The sequence below is a fragment of the Podarcis tiliguerta genome, assembly GCF_965153285.1.
Source record: "Podarcis tiliguerta genome assembly, chromosome: 8".
Taxonomy (NCBI): Eukaryota; Metazoa; Chordata; class Lepidosauria; order Squamata; family Lacertidae; genus Podarcis; species Podarcis tiliguerta.
In genome coordinates, this window is record NC_139541.1 from 78,368,633 (window position 1) to 78,382,024 (window position 13,392).

General features: G+C 48.9%; 1 protein-coding gene across 3 annotated transcripts in view; it reads left to right on the forward strand.

The window, feature by feature from the left end:
• AXL (AXL receptor tyrosine kinase) overlaps positions 1 to 13,392 on the forward strand; it is a 75,618-nt gene that overhangs the window by 10,905 nt on the left and 51,321 nt on the right. For 2 of the 3 annotated variants that reach the window (XM_083454993.1, XM_083454994.1), the window contains exons 2-4: positions 4,324 to 4,522; positions 11,329 to 11,429; positions 12,753 to 12,935. In XM_083454993.1, the coding sequence (XP_083311119.1) occupies positions 4,324 to 4,522; positions 11,329 to 11,429; positions 12,753 to 12,935 (483 nt within the window). Of the gene's footprint in view, positions 1 to 4,323; positions 4,523 to 6,104; positions 6,177 to 11,328; positions 11,430 to 12,752; positions 12,936 to 13,392 lie in introns of those variants that run through there. The other variant, XM_083454995.1, reaches the window with a different exon arrangement.

Consider the following 13,392-nt stretch of genomic DNA (forward strand, 5'->3'; position numbering starts at 1 on the left):
AGCACCAGCACAGCGCACGGAAACACCTTTTACCTTCCCCTATTTATCTACTTGCACTTAGGGGTGCTTTCGAACTGCTAGGTGGGCAGGAGCTGGGACCGAGCAATGGGAGCTCACCCCGCCGCGGGGATTCGAACTGCCGACCATACGATCGGCAAGTCCGGCGGGAAGGTAAACGCGTTTCTGTGCACTGCTCTGGTTCGCCAGGAGCGGCTTAGTCATGCTGGCCACATGACCTGGAAACTGGCTCCCTCGGCCGGTAAAGCGAGATGAGGGCTGCAACCCCCGAGTCGGCCACGACTGGACCTAATGGCCTGGGGTCCCTTTATCCTCAGAGGAATGGGGGGAGAAATGGACTAGAAACAAGAGATTAAAGATGGCATCCTTGCTGTCCAGAAACTCCAAAAGGCTCTTGACCCGGAGATTGCAACCCCTTAAACTGTCGTTGAAATGGCGGGCAGAGTGATTTCCCCTCCTTTCACTTCCCAGACTGTGAGGGAAAAGGAGGCGGTGAAACTGGAATTGGGTGAAGGAGTCCCGCCCCCCGCCATTCAAGGCTCCCACAGTGTTGGTTGTTGCTTCACGATAGAGAAAAATAAAAGAGTTTTTCCTGGCATCGACAGGATTGCTGCCCCATAAATCTGTTTATTTGCAGCATTCCTCTCAGTGCATAGTATTGGTTCAGTTCGGCTGCATGTGGGTGGTTTGGTTCTCCCCGCGCCAGTTTAATCAAACTGTGGGCGGAGTGAATCCGTTTTATTCCGGCAAACTTTTGATGTTTTTTGTGTGCTTGCTTTCAACCGCTGACCCTTAGCCAATGTGCTTTATTGTCGCTGTGTTTCTGAAATCGCCATTTGAAATGCTGCACGCTGCACTGGGCGGGGTTTTTTTGCGCTAGAAGGGTGGGGAAGAAATGTTTTAATTTTAAAAAAACCCATGTATTTCTGCCAACAAGAAACGTATCTGTTTTACTTTATGGGTTTGGGGGGATAATAAAGGCCTAAGAAAAATATAACCACAACAAATATATAACTGGGGTAGTCCTAGGCAAGAGAAGGGTAAGTTTTCTACAACTTTGATATTTATGGAGGGGATTTCAACAGGGGCAGCTTGTCAGGCAAGTTATAGCACACCTGCTGAAATCCCCTACACAAATATTAAAGGTGTGGGAGCGGTATTCTTCCCCCGCCCTTTCCTTTTTTTCCATACAGCTGCCCTAGTATATCCAGGAGTTTTGAAAGTAATCAGGGAGCTTAAATCTGTTCTGTTGAATTGACTGGAGATTTGGGAAGAGAAGCTTCACCTGTTGAATTTCTGCCGCTAGGCCAGAATGGCAGAAGTCCAACAGGTGAAGCTTTACTGTAAAAAGCTAATAAGGGGGTTTTAGCAGACTGCTACTAAGACCAGAAGAACACCCGGCCCCCATCCTCCGGGCCTCTAAGCTTGCAGAGCTGCTCTATCCTGGCCCACACTAGGGCTTGGGTGGGTATTTTTTGATGGGCCGGGGAATTATAAGAACCGTCATTAAGCGGGTGGGGCTGGTGCAGCTGCTATCCCTTGGCAGCTGGTGACGGAGAGGCGAGCAGAGTCATCGTCCGCAGCCGGCCTGGCCAGCCAGATCTGAACGTCACCGTTCCCTCCCGCTGCCCCAAATTGGCACATTACAGAAGACAAGATTTGCAAAAGGGGAAAAAGAAGGAGGAAAGTGATGCTAAAGAGTTGCCAACTTTTAAAACTAGCTGCTCCTGCTCCCTGAAGCAGTCAGATGATCTGCCACAGACGATAGCAGGTGGCAAATGGATAAGAGTTTAAAAATATTAAGCGAGATATGTATGTGTGTTAGTTAATCAACCAACCAATCTTTGTCTCCAGGCTTAACAACCTTTCTTGTTGATTCCTGCAACCCAGACTCATGCTACTGGCAGTAGAGCTGGCTTGAGTTCTCATTTTTTTCCTGGTCAGTGGCCATCCCTTTAAATAATATTCATAGCCTAATTTGACCCAGACCTCGGACCCCACTGAACCGTTCTGCGATGCCAAAGCACAGCCATTGGAATATACAGTGGTACCTCGGGTTAAGTACTTAATTCGTTCCGGAGGTCCGTTCGTAACCTGAAACTGTTCTTAACCTGAAGCACCACTTTAGCTAATGGGGCCTCCTTCTGCCGCTGCGCCACCGGAGCACGATTTCTGTTCTTATCCTGAAGCAAAGTTCTTAACCTGAAGCACTATTTCTGGATTAGCGGAGTCTGTAACCTGAAGCGTATGTAACCTGAAGCATATGTAACCCGAGGTACCACTGTATTTTAATAAGAGAGTGAGGCATCTTGTGGGTCTCAGAGCATGCGCAGTGCATTTTTCCCTTTACGCAACTGGACTCCTGAGTGTGACGATGAGAGCCATGCTTTCCAAGTCGGAAGTTTTTCATTCTCAGGCCTGCTTCAGCCCGAACGCCCTTCCCTTGTAAAGGTAAAGGTACCCCTGCCCGTACGGGCCAGTCTTGACAGACTCTAGGGTTGTGCGCCCATCTCACTCAAGAGGCCGGGGGCCAGCGCTGTCTGGAGACACTTCCGGGTCACGTGGCCAGCATGACATCGCTGCTCTGGCGAGCCAGAGCCGCACACGGAAACGCCGTTTACCTTCTTGCTAGTAAGCGGTCCCTATTTATCTACTTGCACCCGGGAGTGCTTTCGAACTGCTAGGTTGGCAGGCGCTGGGACCGAACGACGGGAGCGCACCCCGCCGCGGGGATTCGAACCGCCGACCTTTCGATCGGCAAGCCCTAGGCGCTGAGGCTTTTACCCACAGCGCCACCCACGTCCCATGCCCTTCCCTTGTAGCAGGACTCAATTTTATTTATGTAAAATTGCAGACCCTCCCAGGATTTGTGGGTGGGCAGAGAACGGCAAGGTTAAACGAGCTTAAAACCTGTTTTCAGTGAATAGAGGTTCTGGATATGGGCTAATACCTGGGAATTGGAAAAGGGGACAATCATCATCATCATCATCACCACAGAGTCATAGAATTGAAGAGTTGGAAGGGACCCTACGGATCATCTAGCCCACCCCCTGTAAGGCAGCTGTTCCATATGTGGTTCGAACCTGCAACCTTGGTGTTATATCAGTACCACTCTGTATCCAATATTATTCTTACTTTAATTTCTTACTGGCCCTTCACCACATGGTCTCTGAGCAATTTTAAAACATTCAGAGGAGCCAGTGTCACATAGTGGTTAGAGTATTGCACTCAGACCTGGGAGACCAGGGTTCAAACCCCCACTTGGCCATGGAACTTATTGGGTGGCCTTGGGACTGCCATAGCCTCTCAGCTTAGCCTACCTCGCAGGCTTGTTGTGAGGATGAAATGGGGTGCAATAAAGCTTTGGGGCGCCATGAATGCCACTTCGATCTCCTTAGGGCAGGCATGGCCAAACTTGGCCCTCCAGCTGCTTTTGGGACTACAACTCCCATCATCCCTAGCTAACAGGACCAGTGGCCAGGGATGATGGGAACTGTAGTCCCAAAACAGCTGGAGGGCCAAGTTTGGCCATGCCTGCCTTAGGGGAAAGGTCGGCTATTGATGCAAAAGGCCAGCAAATGGTAGATAAATAGCTATGAAAATCGGGTCGAAACAATGCTGTAGGGTGGGTCCTAAAATATATACAGTGGTACCTCAGGTTAAGTACTTAATTCGTTCCGGAGGTCTGTACTTAACCTGAAACTGTTCTTAACCTGAAGCACCACTTTAGCTAATGGGGCCTCCTGCTGCTGCCGCGCCGCGGGAGCACGATTTCTGTTCTCATCCTGAAGCAAAGTTCTTAACCTGAAGCACTATTTCTGGGTTAGCGGAGTCTGTAACCTGAAGCGTATGTAACCTGAAGCATATGTAACCTGAGGTACCACTGTACATCTCAGGTGTCAGGTACAGTTATGGACGTGATTCGTGCGGGATGCATGTTCGCAACCCGCAGTGGCGCATAGGCGCACGTGCGGATTGCGATTCGTGTTTCTGCGTATGTGCAAAAACGCAATTTTAGCGCTTCTGCGCATGCGCGACCGCCTAAAGCTGGTGCATCCCGTTACCCGTTCGGTGCATCCGTAATCTGAAAAAACACAACCTGAAGCGTCTGTAACCCGAGGTATGACTGTACATACTTATTAAAGAGGCACTTATTCAGTGTGCAGCAGAAACTGCACAACAAAGGTAGACTCCCATTGGCTAGGCTCCCATCGCTGTTTCTATCCTAGACCCATCCCTATGTCTCATTTTCCTTCTGCACGATGCTATTCAGGTGCTCCAACGCAATCTCTTTCTCTCCTCCAGCCGTCTTCTTCCAAGAGAGCCCTTCGAACCTGACATCTTCCTTGGGCAAGGACATCAAGCTTTCGTGCTCCGCCCGTTCTCTTGGCGAGCCGCCTGAGATCACTTGGCTGCGGGACGGAGCCGCCCTGGACTTGGCGGACAGTAACCAGATGCAGTTTCCCTTGGATGATGAAGAATGGATGACCACCAGCGAATTGAGGTGAGCACCTTGCATCCCACAGTTGGTGGGTTGGCAGGCTCAGCGTTGGGAAGATCTAGCGGACAGCAAGCTTAGTACGAGTCATCATCATCATCATTTTTAATTTGTATACAGTGGTGCCTCGCAAGACGAAAAGAATCTGTTCCGCGAGTCTCTTCGTCTAGCGGTTTTTTCGTCTTGCGAAGCAACCCTATTAGCGGCTTAGCGGATTAGCGCTATTAGTGGTTTAGCGGCTATTAGCGGCTATTAAAGGCTTAAGGGATTAGCGGATTAGCTGCTAAAAGGCTATTAGCAGCTTAGTGCCTTAGAAAAAGGGGGTGGGGAGCGAAAAAAAATCGCAGGAACTCGCAAGACATTTTCGTCTTGCGAAGCAAGCCCATAGCAAATTCGTTTTGCGAAGCACCTCCAAAACGGAAAACCCTTTCGTCTAGCGGGTTTTCCGTCTTACGAGGCATTCGTCTTGCGGGGCACCACTGTACAGTCTTTCTATCTTACAATACTCAAGGTGGTTTACAAGCTGAAGAAACAAAAAATGTACATCTTATAACAATCTAATGCAATACAAAAATGTAATAATAAAACATAACTTTGAAATAGGCAACCTACATCAAAAAGGTAACATTCAACAATCATTATAATAGTATAAAATGATAATACCAACATATAAAAGTTAAACAGAAATCCACTCAACAGTTACAATGCAGTGGTACCTCTGGTTAAGAACTTAATTCGTTCTGGAGGTCTGTTCTTAACCTGAAACTGTTCTTAACCTGAAGCACCACTCTGGGTAATGGGGCCTCCTGCTGCCGCTGCACGATTTCTGTTCTCATCCTGAAGCAAAGTTCTTAACCTGAGGTAATATTTCCGGGTTAGCGGAGTCTGTAACCTGAAGCGTATGTAACCTGAAGCGTATGTAACCCGAGGTACCACTGTAAATAATATCCAAACTATAATCAATAAAACAACGGCAAGCCACAGTACATAAAACAATACAATACACATTGAGAAGCTGTTGACACATTGAGTCAATAGTGTGATGCAGCAGCAGCAAAACAAAGAAGCCAATGCTGATCTAGGCTGCTTCAACAGAAGTCTAGCGATCAAGGGAAGTCATAGTCCCACTCTGTTCTGCCTTGGTCAGGCCACACCTGGAGTCCTGTGTCCAGTTCTGGGCACCACAGTTTAAGAAGGATGTTGACAAGCTGGAAAGTGGGCAAAGGAGAGTGACCAAGATGGTCAAGGGTCTGGAAACCAAGCCTTATGAGGAACGGTCGAGGGAGTTGGGTGTGTTTAGCCTGGAGAAGAGGAGACCGAGAAGAGATATGAGAGCCATCTTCAAATGTCTAAACTAAGGGGCTGTCACGGGGAAGATGGAACTACAGTGGTACCTCTGGATGCGAACGGGATCTGTTCCGGAGAAGCGAACGCAACCTGCGTCTGTGGGTCACGATTCGCCGCTTCTGCGCATGCGCGTGACGTCATTTTGACCGCCTGCACATGCGCGAGCAGCGAAACCCGGAAGTAACCCGAAAATACTTATCCCGAAGTTACTTCAACCCGAGGTATGACTGTACCCTCCTGCTCTGGAAGGCAGGACTCGAACCAATGGATTCAAGTTACAAGCCGACTAAACATCAGGAAAAACTTTCTGACAGTAAGAGCGGTTTGGCAGTGGGACAGACTCTCTCGGGAGGTTTTTAAGCGGAGGTTGAATGGCCACCTGTCATGGATGCCAGGCATAATTGCATGAACTTTCATCCTGTCGCCTCTCCCTCGCCTTTTCTCTAAAATGTCCCAAACCTTTCCCCACGTGGAAGTTGCCTTGACCGTTTGGCTAGCCCCTTTCTGACCGTATTCCGATATCCTTTTTGACGCGAGGCAACCAAAACTGCGCTCTACAGCCAGTCAGTCAGTTGCGCAACAGGAGGAAACCGTGCCACAGGAGAGCGGGGGAAAGTTGAAGCGGCAATGGGTGTTGTCTGTTTGACTTAAACCACCATCCCTGCTTTCCTCCACGTGAACAGCCGAGCCATCTTCCTTGTGGAGAGATGGGGAGCTGGCTGGCTTTCTCTGAGGGTGTGTGTGTATGAGAGAGAGAGACACACACATTGGGAAATATTTCCAGTTGCTCAACCCCGAAGCAGCGTAACTTGGTGAGGAGGTGTGGGGCTGGCAGCTTTTCTCTCCTGCCCTCGCATGACGCTTTTCTTCTCCGCTTCTTTCATTGCCCTTTCCTCTGGCAGGCCAGGCAAAGTAGGAACTGAATGGGGATGAAAGGAGCAGGGGCGGCTTCTAGGACCGCGGCCCAAACTGGATGTCTGAAGTCCTGGATTATCCAAGAGGCAGGCTAAGGGCTCGTCCACTCTCCTGCTGCTTCTCTGCTCCGTCCCCCTGTGTCCCCCCCAATAGCCCAGGGGAAAGGGCTCTTTAGCCCACAATTCCAGTTTTCGCTAGATTGACATTTGCTGCAATTTAGCACTGAAGTGTGGGTTTTCCCTGGGAAAGGAGCACGGCCAGGGCGAAATGGCTTGCACCCGTGTCTTCTAAGCACATGAAGGATAGCTCAGCCAGTAGAGCATGAGACTGACCTGGGAGTCAGTCACCATCTCTTAGCCCATGGGTAGGCAAACTAAGGCCCGAGGGCCGGATCTGGCCCAGTCGCCTTCTAAATCCGGCCCATGGATGGTCCGGGAATCAGCTTGTTTTTCATAGAATCATAGAATCATAGAGTTGGAAGAGACCACAAGGGCCATCGAGTCCAACCCCCTGCCAACAGGAAACACCATCAGAGCACTCCTGACATATGGTTGTCAAGCCTCTGCTTAAAGACCTCCAAAGAAGGAGACTCCACCACACTCCTTGGCAGCAAATTCCCCTCTTACTGTCAGGAAGTTCTTCCTAATGTTTAGGTGGAATCTTCTTTCTTGTAGTTTGGATCCATTGCTCCGTGTCCGCTTCTCTGGAGCAGCAGAAAACAACCTTTCTCCCTCCTCTATGTGACATCCTTTTATATATTTGAACATGGCTATCATATCACCCCTTAACCTCCTCTTCTCCAGGCTAAACATGCCCAGCTCCCTTAGCCGTTCCTCATAAGGCATCGTTTCCAGGCCTTTGACCATTTTGGTTGCCCTCCTCTGGACACGTTCCAGTTTGTCAGTGTCCTTCTTGAACTGTGGTGCCCAGAACTGGACACAGTACTCCAGGTGAGATCTGACCAGAGCAGAATACATGAGTAGAATGTGTCCTTTTATTTAAAATGCATCTCTGGGTTATTTGTGGGGCCTGCCTGGTATTTTTACATGAGTAGAATGTGTCCTTTTATTTAAAATGCACCTCTGGGTTATTTGTGGGACATAGGAATTCGTTCATTCCCCCCCCCCCCAAAAAAAATATAGTCTGGCCCCCCACAAGGTCTGAGGGACAGTGGACTGTCCCCCTGCTGAAAAGCTTTGCTGACCCCCGTCTTAGCCTAACCTGCCTCACAGGGTTGTTGTGAGGGTGAAATGGGGGGGGGGGGGAGAACCAGCTGCAGCACCTCGAGATCCTTGGAAGATAAAGGGGGTATATCAATGTAATAAATAGTCATAGTAATAATGGTTCCCTTTCTGGTGGTCCACTCCCCAACCCCACGCTCCATCTCGCAAAATGGTAATGATAATCCATTACTGGATTATACTGAATAAAGTCCCTATTTTTTTCCTTGGGGGAAGCAGGCCTGTTGTGCAACAGCGCCAAATTCGCTGTTATTGTGCAAATTGAATTTGCCCATACGCGATTGAATTCCACCCGCAAAATAGCAACAGTCTGGAATCTCCAACAGTTCCCACGGTTTTTATATATTTTTTACTCTGCCTTTGTTTCGTTAGCTGCGTGGGCTCTTTAAACTTGTTTCTTTCCTTTCCGAAAAAGCTTATACATTCATCTCGAGTTTGACAAACAGCAAAAGACACAATGCTCAGCTGGAACAAACAGAAGGGTTTAAAGAACTCTGTAGAATAAACACACACACAACTAGCAGAAGAGTAAGATGCTTTGTTTTGTCTGCTGCTGCTGCTCGTGATGTCCAGGAGGAAACTGGCAGCTGGTCTTCTGGATTCAGGAGTCTGAGGATGGAAGGGGGAAGAATCATGACCCATAAACAAACAGAGAGGTTGTCGGCCTTTCTGCAGTGACACAAACAACCCAAAACACAAACAATCCCTAACCAGCGATAAACCATAACCCGGAGGGGTAGGGGCCCCAATATTTAAAATCAGAAATATTGGGGCCCTGTACAATTTGCCACAGCATACCCTCCAACATTTCTCCAATGGAAATAAGGATGTCCTAAGGCAGCATTTCCCAACCTTGGGCCTCCAGCTGTTTTTGGACTACAACTCCCATAATCCTCAGCTAGCAAGACCAGTGGTCAGGGATGATGGGAATTGTAGTTCGAAAACAGCTGGAGGCCCAAGGTTGGGAAACACTGTCCTAAGGGAAAGCAGGGCATTCTGAAATCAAATCAGAAACTGGGGCGGCTTTTGTAAACCCTGGGAAATGGGGACATTTGAAGAGTCTGCCGTGGCATTCAAGTCGAGTTGAAAATGTTGGTTCTGTATGCCCCAATTCTCTTAACAAATATCTCAAACGTTGTCAGAGGTTTTCGGTGCATATGGGACCCAAGTTTATATGCATGGATTTTAATGGCATTACTCATAGTGTGTTTTGTATCCTGATGTTTAATGAAAATGGGGTTTTTTGGACACACAACCTGTGCTTAGCCTCCTGGAGTGAGGCACCCTGGAAGAAAAGGGGTGGGTCAGGGGTGAGTGGTCTAGATTAAGGTTACCAGATTTTTTCAAAGAATCCAGGGACACTTTAAAAAAAAAGAGAGAGAGAAAAGTTATTAAAGAAAAAGTTATTAAAAAAAATAATAATTAAGAAGTAATATATTCTCTTCTGTGGTCTCCTCTGTCGCGCGGCCTTCCTCTGGACCCTGGCCTGCTCTCTTGGAGAGCTAGCCGCCATGGAGTAGGCTTGGGTCAGGCCTGGGCTCGGCCATGTCTCTTTGCCCTCCTGGTGCTCTCCTACCTCTCCTTTTCAGTGGCGTGGCAAGGTTGGAGCTCCCCTCTTTTTTCTTCTTCCTCTTTCTCTCTCTTCCTTCTCCTCTCCTCCTTTTCCCTGTGTCAGCTCTGGGGTTTTCCTGGCCCTGGAGCGCCATTGGGCAGTCGGCTGGGTGGCCAGGCGCTCTCGCTCCCGGCTCAATTTGGGTCGCAGGGGGGGGGTGTCAGTGGTTCCCCCAGTTGACACGCTGGGCGCCCCCAGTTCCCCCTCGGTAGTGGCAGCGGCAGTCTCAGCAGCCAGGAGCCAGCCTGACAGCGCAGTTGGCTCTGGATGGCTTCAGGAGCTACTCGCTGCCCGCCATTTTGCCTCGCCAGAAGTCCCCCTAAAAAAGCCAATGCAATTCTGGGCTGCATCAATAGGAGTATAGCATCTAGATCAAGGGAAGTAATAGTGCCACTGTATTCTGCTCTGGTCAGACCTCACCTGGAGTACTGTGTCCAGTTCTGGGCACCACAGTTCAAGAAGGACACTGACAAACTGGAACGTGTCCAGAGGAGGGCAACCAAAATGGTCAAAGGCCTGGAAACGGTGCCTTATGAGGAACGGCTAAGGGAGCTGGGCATGTTTAGCCTGGAGAAGAGGAGGTTAAGGGGTGATATGATAGCCATGTTCAAATATATAAAAGGATGTCACATAGAGGAGGGAGAAAGGTTGTTTTCTGCTGCTCCAGAGAAGCGGACACGGAGCAATGGATCCAAACTACAAGAAAGAAGATTCCACCTAAACATTAGGAAGAACTTCCTGACAGTAAGAGCTGTTCGACAGTGGAATTTGCTGCCAAGGAGTGTGGTGGAGTCTCCTTCTTTGGAGGTCTTTAAGCAGAGGCTTGACAACCATATGTCAGGAGTGCTCTGGTGGTGTTTCCTGCTTGGCAGGGGGTTGGACTCGATGGCCCTTGTGGTGTCTTCCAACTCTATGATTCTATGATTCTATTCTATGATGTGTCATGTGCTGTTGAACAAATCACACAACATTTATTCCCTACTAATAAATCTACAACACTTAAAATAAAAATCCGGGGACACTCCGGGGACAGATTTGTGAATCCGGGGACAGTTTTGTGAATCCGGGGACTGTCCCCGGGAAATGGGGACGTCTGGTCACCTTAGTCTAGATGAACTTTCAGACTGATCCTGAGGGGAAGGCCCATGGCTCAGCGGCAGAACATGTTTTGCATGCAGATGGTCCTGGGATCAATCCTGATGTCTCCAGGTTGGGTTGAAACCCTGGAGAGCCACTCTCAGTCCGTGCAGACAAGGCCAAGCCAAATGGACCAATGGTTTGACTCGGTATAAGGCAACTTCCTGTGATCCTACCCAGCAGGGCTCTTCTCATGTTCTCATGAACAGGCCTGGAGCCTAGCCTGGTAGTATTCACCTGAGCAAGTGGTCCAGATCAGGAGGAGAGGTTGTTGGCATCCGAGTGGCGTGAGCCTTTGGAGGTCAAACTGTGGGACCTGCTGTGGCTCTAGAGACTGATACGAGTGAGACATGTTTTGTTGCAGCCGGGGTAGATGAAGGCGTCCGACTGATGCACCACTGAGCTCCTCTCGGCAGTCATTCCTCCTCTGGTCACTGCTAGAGATACTCTTGTTTAAAAAATCCCACAATCCTGCTCTCTCTCCTCAGATCAGGAGTGAATTGAAGGCGCTGAGAAGCCAAATTAACCCCCTGTGTTGCTGTTCTCCTCTTCCCTGACAGCATCCCTTCTGTTCAGCTCTCGGACATGGGGAACTACCAGTGCGCGGCCTCGGTGAACGGATCTGAAGTCCTCTCTGATGAAGCCTACCTGAATCTGGAAGGTAAACGCTGTTTGTCTGAGCGTGATGTGCGCACACCAGATCACACCGAGAGGATCTTACACGAGTGTTCATCACAGGGTCGAAGAAGGAGGGTGGTGACAGAGAAAAGAGGCGCTGGAGCCCAAACTGGCTTTGCAGCCAGCTTCTCTTTCTTTCAAAACTTTCCCAACGTGAAAGCTTTGAAGAACGCAGATGCAACAAGTACTGTAAATATAAATGGAAGATGTTGTGTCTAGGGTGAGACCTTGGTTCCTTAGCCATAGATGATGACCTTGTGCGAGTGTTTGGGTGAGCTGTGTGGGGTTTCTACTGCGGTTGGAGGAGCCCTAGATAAGACTGGGTTTGAGCGTCACAGCGGAAGCCTGCCAGTGCTGCAGTTTGTGGATTGTTGGCATCTGTGATTGCTGAGAGGGAGAGAGCCTGTGGCTGTGCCTGATTGTAGACTGAATATGTCCCAAGCCGCCAATTAGTTTCTGGGCCCAATTCAAAGTTCTGGTGGCCTATAAAGCCTTAAATGGCTCAGGACCACAATACCTCAATATACACCAACCCGGACAATGCACTCATCATCTGAGGCCCTTCTTCGTGTGCCTCCTCCGCGAGAGGTCCAGAGGGCAGCAACACAAGAACGGGGCCTTTTCCGGGGTGGCTCCCTGTCTGTAGAATACTCTCCCCAGGGAGGCTCGCCTAGCACCTTCATTATATGCCTGTAGGCACCCAGCAAAAGCATTCCTTTTCAACCAGGCCTTTGGCTTTTACATGCGTTTGTGGGAGGGGGGTGTTGTTTTGTTGTTTTGGTTTCAACTATTTACTTGCGTTTTTTTACCTTGCGTTTTTACCCTGTGAATCCTCTTCATATCTTTGGATGAAGAGCAGTATATAAACCTAATAAATCAAAATAAATAACACAGGTGTGTTAGCAGACATGGAATCTTGAGCGAATGATACTGAGTGAGCAGAATCCTGTTTAATAGATTTTGATGTTTTATGGATATGTACCTGTATTGCTTTATAGACAGTATTTAATTTTGTTCGATTTCCGTTCTGAAACACTTTGAAACGTAAGTATGTATTTAAAAAAACCACTTGAGATAATGGTAATAACTTGTACGTAAAATAACAAAAAATAAAAATTACAGCGCCGTCAGGGACGAAAACCCACTCTTCAAAGCTGAATCAGCACAAACAGCAATCTGAGGGAAACCCGAACTAACGTTTGCTTCGATTCCGCTTTGAAGAACCTCACATTTACGCATCACAAGGGAGCCTTCTGTGTCTGCTAGCTGAGTCTGTTCCTTCTTGTCCCCCCTTTTTTGTGTCCAGGTCTCCCTTTTTTCACTGAAGAGCCCCAGGATCTGGAGGTCACAGTCAACGCCCCTTTCAACCTCAGCTGCAGGGCTCAGGGCCCCCCAGAACCAGTGCGGGTGATCTGGCTGCAAGACAGCGCCCCCCTCAACTCCTTGAACGACCCGCAGGCCCGGACACCTTCCACACTGGCCTTGAGAGGTGAGTCGCACAACGAATCATGTCTGATTCCTCTGCTCAGGAAACTACCTTTACAAAATGAAGTCATGTGATCACATCCGTCCCATACGTCCAAAGCAAAATAAATCCTGGGAACTGTAGTTTGTTCAGGATGCTGGATGTGGTAGTTCCACGGGGCAAACTACAGTTCCCAGGACTTTACAGAAGAAGCTCTGTGCTGTCCAGGAGGTCAGCTGTCCGGAGAAACACACATTGGGCGTTTGGCATTGGTCCCCTCTCAATCTCCTCCTTGGGACCAGAGCTTTCAAAATCCATCTATAGCTTTCTTCCGTCTCGATCCACGGCTTTGTTTTGCGGCTTTGCCTTTCCAAGTGGAGTTTAATCTTCTCAGTGCTGGGAGCCCTAATTCCCGACATCTGGGTTCCTGTATGATCTCTGTATGTGAAGAAGCATACTCTGTATACACCCCATAGTTCCT